The sequence below is a fragment of the Poromitra crassiceps genome (assembly GCF_964638095.1).
Source record: "Poromitra crassiceps genome assembly, chromosome: 6".
NCBI lineage: Eukaryota > Metazoa > Chordata > Actinopteri > Beryciformes > Melamphaidae > Poromitra > Poromitra crassiceps.
The window spans coordinates 28,911,452-28,931,451 of record NC_139627.1 but is presented as its reverse complement, the minus strand read 5'-3'; the positions used below and the strand labels follow the sequence as shown (position 1 = coordinate 28,931,451).

Genomic DNA, 20,000 nt, shown 5'->3' with positions numbered 1-20,000 from the left:
CGGTAGGGGTGCTCCAAAAAATCGATTCTGAAAGGATCGCGATTCTTAATGCCATGATTCCTGGATCGATTCCAAACTCCAAAGAATCGATTCTTAAAATCGTAAAAAAAAAAAAAAAAAAATACAGTGCACCTGAATGCAACATGCAAGATACCGGCTGAATAAGTGTCCAAATGTTCATGTCATTTGTGTACTGTACTGCCACGGTGCCACCACCTCTTGCACTTAAGAACTCTGGTTAATGTATTCCCCCCAAAATCTATAAATCCTTCTCAAAGTCTACAGATCCCCCCCAGCCTATAAATCCATCTTATCTGACGAACATAAGGGGGGAATTCCCCCCTAGTTTGCAAAATGAATTTAGGCCCTGACTGTAATACAGAAGTTGAATTTGAAGTTCAGCATTAATACATTTGTCATTTTTTGTCTTATATTTACCTTTGTGTGTTATTGCTAGGCGTGGGACGGTTCACAAAATCCACGGTTCGGTTCGTTCACGGTTTTGTGGTCACGGTTTCCGGTTCGGTTCGGTTCACGTCGTCGTTTTTAATACCGTAGAAATACCATATCAACATGATATAAGGCCCAATAATCCACCATTTACCGTAAAAAAATCTATTATTTCTTATATAGTCATGTAAAAACTTAAAGAATGAGGCAGTCTGACATTTTATACATTATTGTGACAGTCTACTCTTAGGTTAAAGCTAGGTAAGATTCTGGCATGCAAGAGGGGAGACATTGCTGGTTTCAACATGTTTTTCATTTATTTGCCAAACAACGTTATCTTTAACAAATGCTTATTTCACTGTCACTGAAATGGAGTGGAGTTTTTGTGCATATTGTTGGGCACAAATACTGTGAACAACTGACAGAAATAAAAATCTAGATTTATCAATTGTGGTTCTATCTTATAAAATAAAAAGTAAAAATGGCTCTTAAAGCTCTGATCAATTTAGTGCACACAAAAGAATTTAGAAAACTATTTTTATAACCACATTATACCAACATAAAGTGAAGCATAAGCTTTACCAACACTAGACTTTGTCTCCTTTGTTTTTAAAACCAACACAAATACAATGTCAACATGTTTCAACTCCCTGAAGTTCTTAATGGAAAGATCAGTTTTCCACTTGCTTCTGTCAGTGCTTCAGAGAGATGCTTGCTTGTATGGCTCTCATACAGGGGGCGGGTCTGTAAAACAGAGCTTTTCATCTCCCACTCTGAGGTAATGTGATGGACAGTTACAGTCAGGAAACTTTCTGTAGCCCTGGAAGTCCATCCATCGGTAGTAAGAGCTACACAGGCTGCGCCAGACAACTCTTTCACAAGTCCTCTTCTTGTCTCTTCATAAAGTGCGGGGATTACCGTGTTGGTAAAGTGTTTTCGGCAGGGGATGGTGTAGCGTGGCTCAAGCGCTTTTAACATACGCTGAAATCCCACACCCTCCACCACAGCATAAGGCTGCATATCTTTGGCTATGAAACACCCCAATGCTTTGGTTATGGCCTTTGCCTTGTCGGACTTCTCATGCAAACGTTGTTTAAAAGCTTCGGGGAGTAGAAGTTGTTCCGTACCTCTCCTCTTTGTGCTGCCGATTGACACGCTAACGTGAGGTCTCCGCATATGAGCTAACATGTTGGAGGTGTTGCCAGCAGCGTAAACAAGACGTGTTGCACAGTGCTTGCCTTGCACACAGTCGCACTTTTATCCACCACTTTCTTGCCGTCATCATAGGTCACACTAAATCCAAAGTGCTCCCATACTGCAGACCGATACAATCCCGCTGGTGCATCTTCTATCTCTGAGGTAACGTTAATATTGTTGTTTTCTCCACTCGCCATCTTGACTGACTGATCGGCTAAACTTTTTCTTCTTCGTATGATAATTGGCGGTTTGCAACGGCTGCAACTGCATTCCGCCACCTTGTGGGCAGGAGTGTCCCTGCTACTACACTCCATTCATTTCAATGAAAAACAGAAAATTTGCGCATATGAACCGCGGCACACACGTGATCCGAACTGAACCAGTAGTACCGAACGGTTCGGTTTTTTTTCATGAACCGTCACGCCCCTAGTTATTGCAATATAAAACTACATAATTGAGAATCGAGAATCGTTGGAATCGAGAATCGATTCTGGAATCGGATCGTGACGTCACCCCAGGAATCGGAATCGGATCGGATTGTGGCTTAGCCGGATCGGAGCACCCCTACTGGGCGGGCACCCAAATAATGTGTATATACAAAACATGGAAAATATGTGGTGTAGAACTTCTAAAATGCTGTGGTACTGTGAGCCCATTTACTGTGAGCCCATTTGAGTTTTGTCCATTTTTGACTGTGAGAGGAGAGATGGGAAAGAGTCACGGGGACGGCAAAAGAGATGTCTGAATCTTGGTGAAAACTAATTTCAGTGTGAGAGCAAAGAGGGAAAAGGCATGGGGGCGATAGAGAGCAGAGAGGAAAGACAGGAGAGAGATGATCACATGACCTACCAGGCAGCCCACTCCACTTCACTTCACTCAGCTGTCTGGGGCACTTCAACCCCGTTACCACGGCAACCCTGTCGCCATGCCTATTACCGGGGTTTGGAAGTCGGAGGCCTGTGTGTGTGTGTGAGTGTGTGAGAGAGAGATCTCCCAGTCCTGAGCGGCGCACAGGCAGAGACTGGTACGCCGTTGTCAGACAGCAGTAACGCCCGCTCAAACTCTAGATGAATATTTTCTCCTCAGGTCACACCTTCTATTCCATGAAATATAAATCAGAGCAAGGTGCGCACACTACAAAAACGTTTTCCTCGTGAACTTCTCCAGCAGTGCTTGAATTAACTTTCTATCATGCTCAGTCTAAACGAAAGCCTCAAAAAGTGCAAATGCCTGGAAAATTTGAGATAAGCCTAGCTTAGCCCTGATAAATCTAACCACTTCTGTGATAATGATGATGAACGTCCCATTATCCTGTTATCCACCCTGGTCTTTATAATGATGAAGAACTTCATCCACCTTTTTAGGGAGCAAAACTGCTAGCTTTATATGTTTTTCAGAGAGGCTGAGACCTGGATGACTTTGGCTCCACAACAGCCAGTTAAAACTTTATTATTCTATTGTTCGAGCACCCAACATTCTCCACATGAGAAGCAAAATAATATCCCAGCCTTCTCCACTGTAGTGTATTCTGAGGTCTTGGATATGTTTCTCCAGGACTAACTTTGAGAACATGCAAACTCCACACTGAAAGGACTGGGGTGGAGATTTGAACCCACAACCTTCTTGCTGTGAGGCTCAGTGGTGCTAACCACTGATCCACTGTGTCGAACCGAACTGAACTGAACCATGAATTTTGTGACCCGTGACACACGAATGTTTATACTTTGAAGGCACCCCAGTTTTTGAGACTTCTTTGCTGTGAACCTGTGTGTGACTGTCTATAGACTCTCCATGTCTCAGCAGGTCTTATAAGGACTGCTCCATATACCCTTGCTTTACTTCCAGGCCAGCACTCAAATCTTCTTGCCCTCTACCCTCTTTAAAAGCTGTCTATCCCTTCTTCCATGTCCTGCTAGATACTATCATCATATGAAACAAACGGTGCAATATCAAAGTTAATGCTAAGCCTGTTTCTTTGCCTGTGTCTGTGTGTGTCCCCTGAGCAGAAAAAAGCCAAAGGTGAGGAGCTGTTTGAGCAGATCATGTACCATCTGGACATCGTAGAGAAAGACTACTTTGGACTGCGCTTCATGGACTCGGCGCAAGTGCCGGTAAGGATGGAGATTTCACATGCACAATAATCCCTTCTCGTCATAAACACTTTATTCTTTTGTTTTGCTTTCATGCTATACTCTGTTGTGTATCATCTAGGATTGTTTCTATCCTGTAATCATTTATATCCTGATTTCCCCCCGCATTTATAATCAGAGAATATTAGCTGGAATATCAACAGTATTGAAACATTCCATAAACTTTATTTAGAATATCATGTAGTTAAAAAGTACAGGGAAATCATACAAATTGTGATTCGTCACAATATTATCTAGTGAAATAATCAGAATTTTAGGCATAATCGTGCACGACACACACACATACACACACAGACACACACACACACACACACACACACACACACACACACACACAAACACACACACACGCACACACACACACACACACACACACACACGAGACACACACTAGAGCCATATGAAATCGGTTTTAATTTTTTCCAAATTCCATTTAACTTTTTTCCTGAATTCCGTTTTTTCCGTTTTAATTGTTCTGAATTCTGTGTTTTGCTTTTTACGCTCATTTTACCATCAGAAATAGTGTCTAATATGTGGGCATGAATAAATGTCCACAATTTAATAAGATATAACAATCAGTTTACACAACAATGCACCATTTTTAACAAGTGATTCAAGTCAGAAATACAGTAGATGACTGTACAAAACATTCTATATAATTTTCATGTTTCTAAAGTGTTTTTAAGCTTCTCATTGTGTGCTTCAAGTAAAGAAAAAACAACTGTTAACAAAACTTACTTCAAACAACAGAAAATGCTTAAAATACTATTTTATTTTGAAAGTTATAACAGGAAGTGGTGGTGTTTATCTTTGCTAACTTGAACATCTTAACGTGAGTATTCGAGAAAGAAGAAATTGTGTAAAAACGGCATGTGTCAACTGAACTGAATAAGAATACACAGCCACAACTTTTCCAGCTTCATCATGTGCAAAAGTGGATATTTCGTCTTTCATTCCCTCTTGCCATCTAGACTACGGTCGGAAGGCTTTGACTGAAGGCAAGTAACATCAACAACACTTCACGCACACTTCAGACAGGGTTCTTTCTGCGTTGTCACCGAAGCTGGAATGCTTGGAATGCGCTTGTTAATGCGCTCGTTAACGTTACCTTACGTTACTGCAGAGTCCACTGAGGGCAGCCAGCTGTGTGTTTGGAAGAGAGGGAGAGATGCTTGTGGGTGACATCACCTTATTAACATTATATATTGAATTTCAGCCCAATTATGGCAAATTCTGCAGTATTCCACGTTTTACAGTAGATTCCATTTTTATTGTTCAATTCCGCGATTCCGTCCGCGATTCCGTTAACGCGGATTTCATATGGCTCTACACACACACACACACACACACACACACACACACACACACACACACACAGACACACACACACACACCCTCCGTGATATATTTGACACCCTGGGATGCGATGGGGTTGGTGTATTACACACTTTGGCAGGTTAGTTACCGGGTTGACATAACAGATGTATGTGCTTAATGTTAGTCTTGTTTTCATTAAATATATATAACATTATTATTATTATATACTGTACCGTATACATGACTGGAGATTGAAGAAGAAGTTCAATAAAGAGATGACGACTCTTCTGTGCAATCTATCCAAGCATGAGGTTACTTACAGTGACGAGGTCTTACAGGGTTCATATTGTCATGCTGACACTTGACCCTGCTTAGTGCAAACAGCCACCAATCTTGGCCTCTTAGCAGAAACTAAAAAATGTGCAAAGTTGTGATTGTTGTTGTTACAACTAGCGACAACTGTTGGTTTCTTGAGCCGTAGTTGCATCATGTGTTGGAAGTGAAGGGGCTACGTCATGTGTTTGTTTGAACTTGTGTGTTTTGATTTTGTAAGCCATACAGTAGTAGTGTTTGCATGTGTTTGTTTTTCTTAACACCTATAATTGGAGTACCTCTGAGGGTGGATCTGTCCATCATCTCACATTATTAATAGAGGTGTGTTGGTAGAGAGACACACTACAGCCATTAGGCTGCTAATGACATGTCTGTTTAGTTCATAGTCTCATAGGTATTAAGTCACGCTGTGTGTGTTTGAGAGAGAGGATGATGAAAACAAAACTTTGCCATTATGATCAACCTAAAACTTATGACTGTATTTAGTTCAGTTTACTTTATTAATTGGTTTGAAGGCAATATACTGACATTGATGGACGGCATGGTGGCTCAGTGGTTAGCGCTGTTGCCTCACAGCAAGAAGGTCCCAGGTTCGAACCCCGGTCCATCACAGGTCCTTTCTGTGTGGAGTTTGCATGTTCTCCCCATGTTTGTGTGGGTTTTCTCCGGGTGCTCCGGTTTCCTCACACCATCAAAGACATGTATGTTAGGGTGCTCCTGACCAAGGCAATGGCGAAAGAGCTGGGGTTGGTCCCCGGGCGCTGCACTGCGGCTGCCCACTGCTCCTAGTTCTAGGAAGGTAGTGCTGCCAGCACTAGTATTTTGTTTAGATCTCACCAAGAGTTCCTCAGTGGCTTTGCTCACAACCAGACTTTTGGACCATATTGAAGTCCTGCAGCTGTTTTGAGACTTGACCTCTTAGTGAATGGGCTAAAGGGATTGGTTATAGGGCTGCTGTGGCCTGGTGGAGTCAGGCTCAGCTCTGAGACAAACCCAGCAGCCCTGCTCCCTCATACTGACACGCTAGCCACTTTCACACAGAGATCCCACAATATTGCTGTTCAGAAGGCCCGCAACGGCGGCAGCGGTGCCACAGAAATTGCGTTCACACGAACCAAGCAGCCCCGTCATATTTCTGCCCCGGGGTGTGCCTTCAGGTAACATCCACCCCTCCCGGATTGCAATGAGGTGTGACGTGTGAACCACCATGGGCGCTGAGTTTATTGTAACTAATCAAAGTCCGACAAATTAAAATGATGCTGGTCACCAGGTCCGGTGAAAATAATCCCATGGTCGTTAAGAAGATCAAAGGACAAAAGACGAGATGATAGCTCACGACAACACAGGAAGTGTTCTCCACAAGGCAGCATGGTAACACAAGGATTTCAATATTCATCTGATCAACTTTATGGATCACAGGTTACCATCATGTATAGGTACAAGGCTAATTCTTAGCTTTTGGTTCCAGTTTTTTGTAAAGCAAATTATTCCCACGAAGTAGCCTAATTCTAGCCTAAGTCCATTCTGAAAGCGGACGCCCGCGTGTCAAACAGTTGCAGTCTGCTTGTTATCCTCGTCGTCGGGGGAATAGTAGGCTATAAATGCACATGAATACGATAACGTTAGTTGTTTTTCGTAAGGGAACGCACAACAGGTTAGACAGATTGCAGTTCTGGAGGTGGTTTCCCCAAACATTGGGATTGTTTTGAGGAGAGACTGAAGAACAGAGGGAATATCCTCAGACTGACTCACCAGAGACAGATGCACGCCTAAAGACGTCCTCTGAAGCTTATTATTATATCCGTTAATTTTGCCTCCTAATGTCAACATCGTTTGAGCATAAATAGCCTAACCTACTTACTCATAAACTGTAGGCACGGAGCATTCCTCCCTGTTGCAGTCATGATTGTATAGGCTACTTTTGTACGTTCACTTGTGCCTTTCTTGCTGTGTGAGGTGGTTTCCCCTGTCATTTTTTTTATGAATGAGCTGAGCTTTGATCCGTCTTCCTGCAGGTACCCTTTCAGACAAGACGTTGATTCGGGGCTATGACTACCTCCACTGGCACAACGAAAGGCCTAACACAATTATCCAGCACTCTGCTTTCACACCGGAGGCGAGGCTTAGTTATTCCGCAACATTTAGCGCTTTCACAGCCTGTGTGAATGAGGCTTCTGTGGAGGCCGTGGGAGGAGGAAGAGCTGGAGAGGGTCAGAAGAAAGCACAGAGGAGAGAGGACAGGAGGAAGAGCTGGAGAGGGTCAGAAGAAAGCACAGAGGAGAGAGGACAGGAGGAAGAGCTGGAGAGGGTCAGAAGAAAGCACAGAGGATAGAGGACAGGAGGAAGAGCTGGAGAGGGTCAGAAGAAAGCACAGAGGATAGAGGACAGGAGGAAGAGCTGGAGAGGGTCAGAAGAAAGCACAGAGAGAGGACAGGAGGAAGAGCTGGAGAGGGCCAGAAGAAAGCACAGAGGAGAGAGGACAGGAGGAAGAGCTGGAGAGGGCCAGAAGAAAGCACAGAGGAGAGAGGACAGGAGGAAGAGCTGGAGAGGGCCAGAAGAAAGCACAGAGGAGAGAGGACAGGAGGAAGAGCTGGAGAGGGCCAGAAGAAAGCACAGAGGAGAGAGGACAGCCAAAAGGGCGGGCAAGAGGATGAGAGAGAGAGAGGGAAGGAGGAAGGGAGATAGAAAAGCAAGGCAATGAGACAGAGGGAGCAAGGTGGAGAGATAGGGAGTGAGAAAGGGGGAGGGAGGCCTGCAGTAAGGAATGCGGGGGAGAGGAGAGTCAGAATGCTGTGGCAGAGTCCTTCCGTTCACACACACACACACACACACACACACACACACACACACACACACACACCTCCTTGACATTGTTCATGCCTCATAGAGCCTGAACTTCCAGGCAAAAGTTGGAAATGCAGAAAAGAAAATAACTGACGTGTGTGTGTGTGTTTACAGAAGGTAGCAGCTTAATGTGTCAATACTCAATACAGTAGACTTTGTCGCTTTGGCCAACTTGTCCTGTGACTTCCTGTAATTACATTTTTGTCATAAAATATAGATTGTCCACCTCCTTGACGTTTTTGTTTATTCATTCATTTGTACGCATAAATATTTGATCATCAGCAATAAGCAGAATAATTAGGTACAACAGATCATGGAAAAAGGAAGAGTACCTGTCAGATCAAATGTGAATGAAAGATAATGGATCCCTGTTGAGTTTGATTTCTTACTGAACATTAGTTGTTTGTTGGAACTGCTGTTTTTAAAAATGCATTCTCTCTCTCTCTCCCTCAGCATTGGCTTGACGTTACAAAAAGCATCAAAAAACAAGTCAAAAGTAAGTATATGCATCCTCTGCCCCTTCATCTCCACACACACACACACACACACAAACACACTGCAACATCCTAAGAAAACTACTTGTCTCACTGTACACTTTTCTATTGTGTCATGAAGCACAGTGTTTTGTCTCTTCTTTCGTGTACGTGACCATGCTATTTGTGTGCTTGGCTTTAACACAAGTTACGACCTCTTTTCACTCTGGTACTTTGGTCGATACACAGTATAATTGTTAAAGGGGGACTAACCCCCCAGATATGTAACAAAACAGTGATTTGAAAAAACGTATGGGAAAAACCAAGAAATGACGTATCCTCTTGTCTATACTATACTCTTTGGCTGTGAAGTTATATCAATTTGGCCATTCAGTGGCGAACTAGAAATTTAATTATTTTTCTCACATGTGTGTGTGTGGCGGCTTGTCTAACTACCGTAAATTCCGCACTATAAGCCGCACCGGAGTATAAGCCGCAGCAGCAAAATTGCCTGTTTGTTACATATATAAGCCGCACCGGACTATAAGCCGCAGGTGTTTTAATATATATATATATATTTTTTTTTTAATTGTGTTTTAATGTTTAATTACCATATGTAAGGGTTCATGCACAGAGGGGATTGTCGGGAAAGAGATGGCTGTTTGAGGAAGCTCCCATTTATTAACATTTCAACAAAACAACATAACACAACACCACCTGTGTTTTTTTTTACAGTGCACACAGTGTCCGTGGTGTGGTGAAAAGAGGGCAAGAGAGGAAATTAAAACAGAAGTGGATTTATAGTTAGAAAGAGTGCTAAAAAACAGAGATTTTTTTTTTTTCTTTCTTTTTTTTTGAAAAAATCCATAGATAAGCCGCACCGTTATATAAGCCGCAGGGCCAAAAAACGGGGAAAAAGCCGCGGCTTATAGTCCGAAATTTACGGTACGTTAAAAGAGACTAGTGACGCGAGACCGCAGCAGAGAGAGAGAGAGAGAGAGAGGGATCTGCACGGTGAAAGTGGGAGAGAGAGAGGGGGATATCGGCAGCGGTGAGAGGGAGAGAACGAGAGGGACGCTCCGTGCAGACAGAGAGAGGGGGATAGAGAGAGACACAGAGAAAGAGAGACAGAGAAAGAAAAGGAGAACGAGAGAGAGGGGAGAGAGAGAGACATGCTGCTGCTCTGACATGTGGCGACAAGTGCACTGGCTGCGCTATAGGCTACACTCTCCATTCACAAACTGCACTGGTCTCTGTGACCGCCATGGTGACCCCAGGATTAAATTATTACTACGGTACTCTCTTGCCTTTCATGACACAACTTTAAAACGTAGATAGATAGTAAAAAACACATATTTAGGAAAAGTCATGGACAGGCAGGGTCATATCTTTTATTGAAATAGTTACATGCATTGAAAATATCAAAACGGTCCCACTGACCACAGCGGCGGTTCTAGTGTTAACAGGTCAAGTGACACAAACAGCCAATGAGCTGTGTGTATTGTAGCACCATATTGGTAGGAAAATGCTTGTGACATCATGGGAATAGGCTTGGAGTTGTGAGGAGCCAAAAGGGTACAGGGGGAGTAGGGGAGTAACTATCTTGAAATCCCATAGTCTTTGGGGACAACATGACGTCAGGTTGTACCAAATCTCCCATTCATTTGAGGGCAAAAAAAAGCAGTGTTCCACCCATAGAGGGCACGTATGCCAGTTATGCTGCTGAAAAATTATACAAATGGTAGAATGGCAACAGTTTGATCTCAAATGTGGAAATTTTGACCAGCATTCTTCACACACCACCCCCAAAGTCATATATATTGGTTAAAAGCTGAAAAAAAAGTGTTTTGGGGGTTAGTTACACTTTAAGCTTGATGCACAGTATATCATTGTTAAGCTCGATACACAGTATATCATTGTTAAGCTCGATACAGTATATCATTGTTAAGCTTAACAACCTTAACCGTCACATGTAGCCTACACTCGTTGCCTTCACATGAGATCTCTCACTCAACAACACCCGGCTCTGTGCTGCCATAACATTTATTTGTCCCTCTGGTCTCCTTCTCTCCATCAGTTGGCCCGCCATACTGCCTTCACCTGAGGGTCAAGTTCTACTCCTCAGAGCCCAACAACCTCCATGAGGAGCTCACCAGGTGGGTACAAAGACACACACACACACACCTCCCCTCAGTGCATTGGGGGTTTTGAGGTGGTTTTTGTTCTGTAAATCTGTTAATCGCATAAACCATGAAGAAAGTCAGTGTTTTTACGGCTTCGTCTAGAAAAGGGGATGACTGTGTCTGCCTGTCCCCACAAAAGTACATGTAGACCAATCACAGCTCACACTAGGGATGTCGAAAATCATAATTTTTCTTGACCGACAACCGACACTCATTAGCCGACAACTGTCGGTTAACCGAGAAGATTAAAATGCGCTATTTTACTGTCTGTGCCCCATTAAACCATTAGGCTACCAAATGCTTGATTTTTTTTTCAGTAGAAAGCGTTTATTTTTACATCTACAAGCAGAAAAAAACACATTAACAAAACGAGAAGACAAGTTGAACCCTCCAGCCATCTAAACAAAAACATTCCTCCGATAGGCTATACTGCTTGCATTGCATATTAAGGGCACGTCAATTGACACGCAGCCGCCCCGTGAAGTAGTGTTTGAGCGGACGACAGCCCAGGCTGCAGGCGAGGGCGCACTGACAAAGTGCGCAGCATCACTACAGTATCTTCTCTTTTAGCAATAGTCTCACTAATCCCACAGTGGTTTACCTGCTTTTGAGATCTGCAAAAAATAGTTTGCTTCTGTCTCACCCGTTCGCTCTCTCTCTTCACACACGCGGGTGGGCTGTGCTGTCTGGCAGGGCTCCACAACATTATAAAAACGAGTCCGCACTCCGCACGCAGTCTCTTGTGAAACAATTTATCCGAACTGCCATGTGTTGGACAGTAACGTTAACGTTAATTGATACTTTTCAATCGTCAATTCGACCGCTTCATGTCATTTTTGTAACACGGTAAAAACTACTGTTTCATCATTGAGTGCAAGCGTATGCATGCGTGTGCCTGATGAACATGCACTGCAGAGAGGGAGGGAGAGAGTTGCCAGGCGCAGCAAGCACGCCACGCACACGCACATGCAAGATGTGTGTCCCGGCCGTTAGACCGAATGAGACAGTGAAGAAAAAGTAGGCTAATGACAGCACACACGGAGTTAACAAAACTATAGAACATGTATGAGCTGATTGTTTCGCTGGGTGTGTTGATCATTCTGAAGTGGTCACAGAGCACATCTGAGCTGTGTGCTCAGACAGGAGTAACAGAGGGGCGGGGCAGTCAGTGCGCTCACTTCACAGTGACTCTGTGGCTGCAGCAGGTGTTCAGCTGTGTGTGTGCTTCGCTGCGGAATGCGTTTGATCAGACATCGGGTAGATAAAATCAACATGAACCATGTGTTTATTTCTAAATCTAGCTTGATTAATACTTGCCCCATCGTTTAATATACTTATGTTACATTGCTGACCACGAAGGAGGGGGGGGGATCGCCACATTGGCAACACTGTTATATGCAAATTAACATGGAAATTGACCGTTTAACCGACATGCTTAACCGACCAAAGACGTTCTCGGCGGTTAACCGGTTAACGGTTAACCGTCAACATCCCTAGCTCACACTGCTACGTGCATGACGTGACAGAAGTCAAAGGAAGCACATAGGATTACCAGCCCACCAGAAATCTTAATATCTGCGCCAATAAAAGCGGTCTTGGAAAATCATGGCCGACCCCTCCCACGCCGGCCACAAACTTTGAGGCACTCCCCCATGGCAGAAGACCGACTTTAAAGGACTATTTTCTGTACTTTGTAGTTTATAATTAGAGATTGTTTTCTGCATTGCTCCATCTTCTACTATACTTGCACTAAGTCACATTCCTCGTTTGTAATCTAATGATTTACTATGACTATTAAAATATCTTGAATCTTGAATCAACATGCAAAAAAAAATCCATGTCTTAGTTTAATGTAGGTGCAAAGGTCATGGCATGTAATTGGCTCATCATAACTCGCATTTCATAAATATCTCTCTTCACCATGTCCGGCTCCGGCTCATGGCTGGTTTCCTGGCCGGTGGTCGGCCCTCTCTCCCCGGCTGGGAAGCAGCTGTCTGCCCGGGGGCTCTGGTGCTGGGCGCAATGAGTCAGCCAGGCACCCAGGCACTGTAACCTGGGTTTATATTGTGTTTGTAACATAGACTGTTATTGAAACGTGCCCGCTAATTATTACATCACAATATAGCCGTTTTCCCACATGCGTACCGGAAAATTACCTGTAAGTCAATATCGGACATTTCCCTTCACACTTCGGCTCGCGCATGTGGGAATCTATCAGCGAATTTGCCTGTATGTTGGGGGGGAGGGGGCTTATTTGGGGGGCCGGCAAAACTCGAAATAAGTTCGCTTGTCAGTTGTCACACAATAAATCACACTCGTTTGACTTAAGAGCAGCGTCAAGCCGCCAGCGTAATAAACACAGCCGATTTACCCCCTCCCCTCTCTGCTCGAGAGCAGCAGCCACGGACAGACACAGCGAGAAAGGCTTGCAAGCTGCTCAACGCTTGTATGTATGTAGAGAAAGCAAATGCACGAAGCGAAATGTGGAAGTAGTTTGCTTTGATGTGCGCAAATGATTAGATGATGCACTTTGAAGAAGTTGGGATCCGTGTCTGAGAGAAATACGTAGTTGCTGGTTCGATGTTTATCCGTTCACCTGCGTCGCGTTGAAGCACTTTTTACAGACTGGCTTCGTTTGATGTGTCCGGGGTTGCCTTCGGAAATCAGCAAGCTGACATACTGCTCTTATTAGGCTATCACAAGATCATTTCGCCAGTTTGCTTTAATGTGCGCGAATGATTAGATTATGCCCGCTGGAACATTAAGCAACGTGTGTAGGCTACTCCTCGCCCATGATTGAAGGACCGCTGTCGCGGAAAATGACTGGACCCGTTTCCACTTGCGTCCCCTTAAGAGCATACCGCTCTTCTGACTGGCTAGAAACTGGTGAAATGTCGGCGATGACGGGGTCGCGCTTATACCGGCACGGCGCCTTTCTCACATGCAGGCATTAGACCACGTTCCGGTCATTTTGCGGTACAAAGCGCATGTGGGAAAAGGGCTTGTGGAAGTTAGGTACTACTCTGACAATGCTGTTTCAGCTGGACTTGAAGCTGTCCATCACCATGGAAGTGAAGAGATTGTATAACAATGAGCCAACTACATATTACCCTGCATCCAACACTGATGTGCAGGCCACGCCGTTATTACACTCTGTGTCTTTTTTAATATTAGGTTGTGTGTGTGTGGGGGGGGGGGGGGGGGGGTGCGGGGGGGTTGTGTGAGAGAGCTAAAAAAAAATAAAATGAAGAGATACTCTGCTCTCTCCTTAGCTTTTTATATTGAGGACAATGGTGCTTTGGTCAGAAAATATTCAATGTAGGACTTATTTATGCAGGGCTGCAGTGAGTTCAGTCTTTACTGTGTATGTGTGTTCTTCTTATTGATGATTCAGTTGCTACATCGGAATGCACCAAGTTTTTTGGGAGATTGTCTTTTTGGTCAACTTAACCTGTTAAGCGATGGGAACATAAAAACTCATCCATGCATGCACCCCTGGTATTTCATAATCTCATACACAGTGTCAGTATGTGAATGTCTTTTTTGTATTTCTTTTCAGATACCTATTTGTATTACAGTTAAAGCAGGACGTCCTCAGTGGCAAGTAAGTAATTGTATTGTCAATTTAAACAATCATTACTGTCATCCATCCATCATCATCAGCATCATCATCATCATCCAAACATTCATTCTTCATCATATAAAAGGGAGTAAGTGGGCTCTGTTTGTTTGTTTCAATTTTGTCCCACATTGTGATGTCATTGATGATGTCACAATGTATGTGACATTATCACTGATGATGTCACAATGTCTGACATCATCAGTGATGTCACTCAAGCAATTGTGATGTCATCATGTCTGACATCATCAGTAATGTCACTCGAGCACTCGATGATGTCATCAGTGATGGTCACTCCAGCAATTCGCGTATAATGCTAAGTGAGTGATGTCATCAGTGATGCGAAGTTGGGCAATTGTGCGCTGCGCATGCCCATAGAGAGCTCCAGGGATGACATATTTTTGTAGGCTGAATGCGGAAGTCCCGAACTTCCTGGTTCTTCACTGTTTCTGTCTATGGGATTTTTGAATGGGTTTTTGGCGCGATGCTTAAAATAATGTCTGTGGGCAACGCAAGTTCCTGGAGCTCTATAGTGCAGGCGAGGCCATGCAGCAGCCGAGCTGCGGTCGAGGCTGCTGGGTTGAGCAATTGTGCGCTGAGTGACGTCACTCAAGCACTCCATGATGTGATCAGTGATGGTCACTCGAGCAATTGTGATGTCATCAGTGATGCGAAGTTGAGCAATTGTGCATGCCAATAGAGCCCTCACAGCGGGCGAGCTGCAGGGCATGCGATAGCTAGGAATCTCGCGCGAGATTTCTAGTCTTTTTAAAAGTACAGAGTTAAACAACACAGTCTTTCTTGGTATCACGGCACATACTGAGTAAAAAAAACCTGCAACATTACAACGCATCATTTGCAAAATAATATAAAACCAAAGAAAGTAATAAAAACATATTACTTTTAGGACACACTCAACAACATTACATATTACTTTCTTTACATATTGCCTTTTTTCTCGCAATGAAGGAAGCTGCCTTTAATTTTTCACTTTGGAGATCGAAGTACAGGTCTACTTCATACAACTGTATATGACTAATTCTGAACCTGCAGCTAATGTCATTGGTCAGAAAATGCACAACAGAGGATGGAGTGGGCCAATGGCAGAGCAGAGATATTTGTGTATTAACCAAACCCATCATTTCATACACAAATCCATCTGTTGCCTCACTAGACAGGGCCATCCTGACCTGCAGTAAGAGGCTTACAGGATTACATGTTAATGAACGTAATAGAATTATTAACAGTAGTCAGTAAGTGGATTGGGAATATTACTATCAGTTTTCACTACAGCGGGAATTAATATCCCGTCCCGTCCAACAGACCTGTCAGCCTTATTGTGGGAATTTTGTTTTGGAATTTGACCTGTTTGTATTTTAGCATCATTGTGTTCAGTGTAACTGACTATTGCTGTGTCTGTCTTTTCAGGCTAGAATGTCCATTTGAGACAGTGGTGGAGCTGGCTGGCTTCTCACTACAGGGTAAGTATTATCCAAACTATCCAGGTGCTCATGAACAGCTGTATAAGAGCCTGGCTTTGTGTGTTTGTTTCGCGTATAATGCTAACACCCTCCGCCCCAATACAAATGATGGTATACGTTGATTAGGCGACACACAGCAGAATGGAAATACAGAGTGCGGTCTGTCAAACTACCAACCAAATAAAGGCTGCTGTGCTGTCCATCCAGTGACGTGACAGCCCCTGGCGTTAGGTACCGCAATTAAGCCGTTTCAGTTTTCCACTAGGCGGAAATTTCTAATTCTTGAAGAAATTATTTTTTTCATTTTTTACATTAGTACACCATAGATGATTTGAACTATCCATTCCACATAAAATGCAGCCGTTTTAGAATCAGTAAATAAGTGTATCTTGTTAAATAAAAGTCCTTGTTGTCTACTCCCCCATACCTGGCTGCCTACATGTGAAGAAGCTTCTCCAACTTTGAGGGGCGTTATCTCTGAATGTTGCTTTGTGAACATTCAAATAAGCATATCTCCTTCATTTTTTTTGTGTGACACATCATTTGAAAGCTTACAGTCTGCAGTTTCAGAATCTGTAAAAAACTGACCTCGGCCTACTTGCGGGTCGGAACGCCAGCAGCTGTCATACTAACTTTGTGAACTCTAGTGGCTAAGTCAACACATTAATTCAATATTTTCTTCAGACTGCAAACACAACACTTTGGTGTTAACAAGTGGAAGTGGATGTTGTTCCAGTCACCCTCCACCAGAGCACCTATAGACAGTTCTCTAGGGAATGGTTTGGAACCAATCTTATTTCCTGTCTGTTATTGTACTAGCAAACACTGCAACAGGAGGTAAGCTGGGGGAAATTTAGAATGGTTATGTTGTCGGGTTGTCCAGTAGCTCTCTGGTCCCATCCCTAAATTATTTTCTCACTAAGCAGTATTAGCCAAATATCTCATTAAAGCTGTTAATGCTACAATAATGTGCAATATTTTTCTTATTGAGAATTCATTCAGCAAGCTTAGGGAATGTATGGGGACTTTGGTGGCTTCGGTGGCACAACTGTGTCTGTGTAGATGGGCTTGGATGGGGTGAGACCCTGTGACTGACTGGTGTCCAGTTCAGGGCGATTTCTGCTGTTCCCATAGCAACATGTAGGAATGTACTAGTGGAGTGGAAATGACTTGTGCTCTCTCTTCCACCACATTTACACACGTAACAACATCATAAAGAAGCAGTCACTTTGACACTACACATATTTACTGGTGTCAGGAAACGCAACATTCACCTGCATGACATGAGCAAAGGGATATGAACAATGCTGTTTCAAGGGAATAGAATTACAGTCAGCAGTGCACACACACACACACACACATACACACACACACACACACACACACACACACACACACACACACACACACACACACACACACACACACACACACAGTAAATACCAGCTCATTAGTGCTGTGTCCTCTGAAGGCCCCCTCGTCTCTCTTTCTCTGTGTTATCCTCTCAGTATCTCCTCACTGGTTCACTGCTATTTACTCACTGGTTCACTGCTATTTACTTGGGATAGAATAAAATTAATCGCAGTTGCTCGTATCATAACATGGTCAGACCCTTTTTTTAATCTCTTCTCTGCCCCCTTTCCTGATGCTTTGCTTGTAGCTGGACAAGCTGTCCTATGATGAGCTCTTACTCACAGCAAGTCTGAGCCTCCCCTATCTACCAACACACTGCAGAATGTTATCTGTCTGTCCTACAGTATATGTCTCTGTTTTTCTTTCAGTTTATCTTATTTAGAACATACTATTACCCCCCCCCCCCGCCAGCTAGAAACTGAAATAGCTAGAAAGCGGCAATTAAGATAGCATTAGTTGAAAATAAAATTCAATGAGATTGTTTCAAAGCTTACTCGACCGTAACCATGGATGTAACCATTCTCCCAGCAGAGAACTGAGAAGCTTCCATTGACTGTTACCCTAAAACTTCAGCCTTGGCCAACAACCTTGTTGATCGAGTTTAACTGGTTGTGTGTGTGTGTGTGTGTGTTTTCAGCCGAGCTGGGTGACTGTGACCCCGCAGAGCACGGACTGGACCTTGTATCCGAGTTTCGCTTCATCCCCAACCAGACAGAGGACTTGGAGCTGGCTATATACAACACATGGAAGGAATGCAGGTAAGCCGGTGAAAATAGGCTAAAGCAGGGAGGGACAATCATATTGTGCCATGGTGGGCCAAGAGTATGTAGGTTTTCCTGCTCTGTGGTTGAAGGCTGGGTTAATCAGTGAAATGACCTGCTGTAGTCCTTGGTTGGAATGATAAACGTCATACCCCCAGGCCTCGTTATTGTCCACCCAGGCTGCCTTAAACTATTCCGCCTCTATACCCTGGAAGGATGGTGGTAAAGTAGTTTGCTATCCCCAAGCACCATTTGTATTCCTCAAATCAACAACTATATATTTGTAAGTAGGGATGCAGAGCAATGTCCCGCAGACGGGAGCTATGGCATTAAGTGAAATCAAATGGATCTGTAGTCTGTGGACCTACAGTAGTAACAGTACCATATCTTTGTGTTGTTTTCTCTGCTAATCAAGACAGACATACAGTAGAGCTCTGCTGTATAGTGTGTGTTTGTGTATTTGTGTCAGTCGCATGGACTACAGACATTAACTTATTTATTTATTTATTTATTTATTTATTTATTTATTTATTTATTTATTTATTTATTTATTTATTTATTTATCAAACATCAGGCAAAGGTGTTTAAGCTGGCCTACTCAACTTGACCTCTTGGCTGGGTCCACCTAGCCTGGATAAATCACGCGTGAGTCTGTCTGTAAAGCCAAAGCACATGTAGCTCATAGACATAGACTGGCCTCCAAAAAGCTTCTCATGATGGAACCACTGATCTAGGATCATTGGTCATCTCACATGTCCATATAAACTTCAGCTTGATTTAGGAGGCTGGAAACTGGTCTCAGACTACCCTACTCTCCTGTTTATATTGGTTATTTCTTCATTTGGAGCTTTCTTGTTAAGTTTGTTAGCCCGCTCTTTAATTTTCAGTTTTATTGCAGTTGACATTTTAACGCAAATACCAGTCTTATCTATCAGCTGATGTTTCATCCTTAAATGGGTGAAGCTTTTCGGGGAAGAATGGAAGACCTGGGTCTTGTGCTGCTGTAAACTGAACTTGGATTTGATTAGAGTTCAGTGGAGATATGATAACCCAAGAGGTTGAATTGGGTGATAAATCTGCCACCTAGTTCTCCGGAGTCCATGACTGATGTATGAAGTTGTCCAGGATCTTATTTTTGAGTCATTATTGTGACAGAAATGTGGGTTTGTCTTTTGTTGTTGTTGCCTTTTTCTATTTGTCTACGGTACAAGTCATTTGGGGGAAAATGTGGGTCACAGGTCAAAGTTGAGGTAATTTGGTTGGTCTCGACTCGATGACGAGTGCATTAAAGAAATGTCATTGTCATATATTTTTTTCTCTCCTTTCTTGCATGTTCCTCCCCCTCCTTCCCTCCCTTCCTCCAGAGGTCAGATGCCGGCCCAGGCTGAGATTAACTACCTGAACAAGGCCAAGTGGCTGGAGATGTACGGGGTCGACATGCACATGGTCAAGGTAACACACACACACACACACACACACACACACACACACACATACATTACTCTCCCCTAATATTACAGCTGGGAAGTCAAACAGGAAGTTGTTAAGTGTGTGTGATGAAAGACAGGAAGTTGAAGGAATTTTGTCAAGAGTATGCGGCAGGATCACAATACTGTGTCTCTTTCTTCTTTTCTTTCTATTTCCTCTCTCCCCTCCAGGCCAGAGATGGTAATGAATACAGTCTGGGTTTGACCCCCACTGGAGTTCTGGTGTTTGAAGGAGAAACCAAGATAGGACTCTTCTTCTGGTATGTTTGGTTATCTCTTCATTCATTAAACC

General features: G+C 43.5%; 1 protein-coding gene across 1 annotated transcript in view; it reads left to right on the top strand.

Annotated features, from left to right (window-relative positions):
• The window catches only part of epb41l5 (erythrocyte membrane protein band 4.1 like 5), a gene marked incomplete at its 3' end in the record, with an annotated part of 89,833 nt that overhangs the window by 19,137 nt on the left and 50,696 nt on the right, over positions 1-20,000 (top strand). Inside the window, exons 3-10 of the mRNA XM_083638361.1 lie at positions 3,654-3,758; positions 8,745-8,787; positions 10,842-10,920; positions 14,507-14,551; positions 15,995-16,047; positions 18,098-18,218; positions 19,586-19,673; positions 19,880-19,968. Of these exons, the coding sequence (XP_083494487.1) occupies positions 3,654-3,758; positions 8,745-8,787; positions 10,842-10,920; positions 14,507-14,551; positions 15,995-16,047; positions 18,098-18,218; positions 19,586-19,673; positions 19,880-19,968 (623 nt within the window). The remainder of the gene's footprint in view (positions 1-3,653; positions 3,759-8,744; positions 8,788-10,841; positions 10,921-14,506; positions 14,552-15,994; positions 16,048-18,097; positions 18,219-19,585; positions 19,674-19,879; positions 19,969-20,000) is intronic.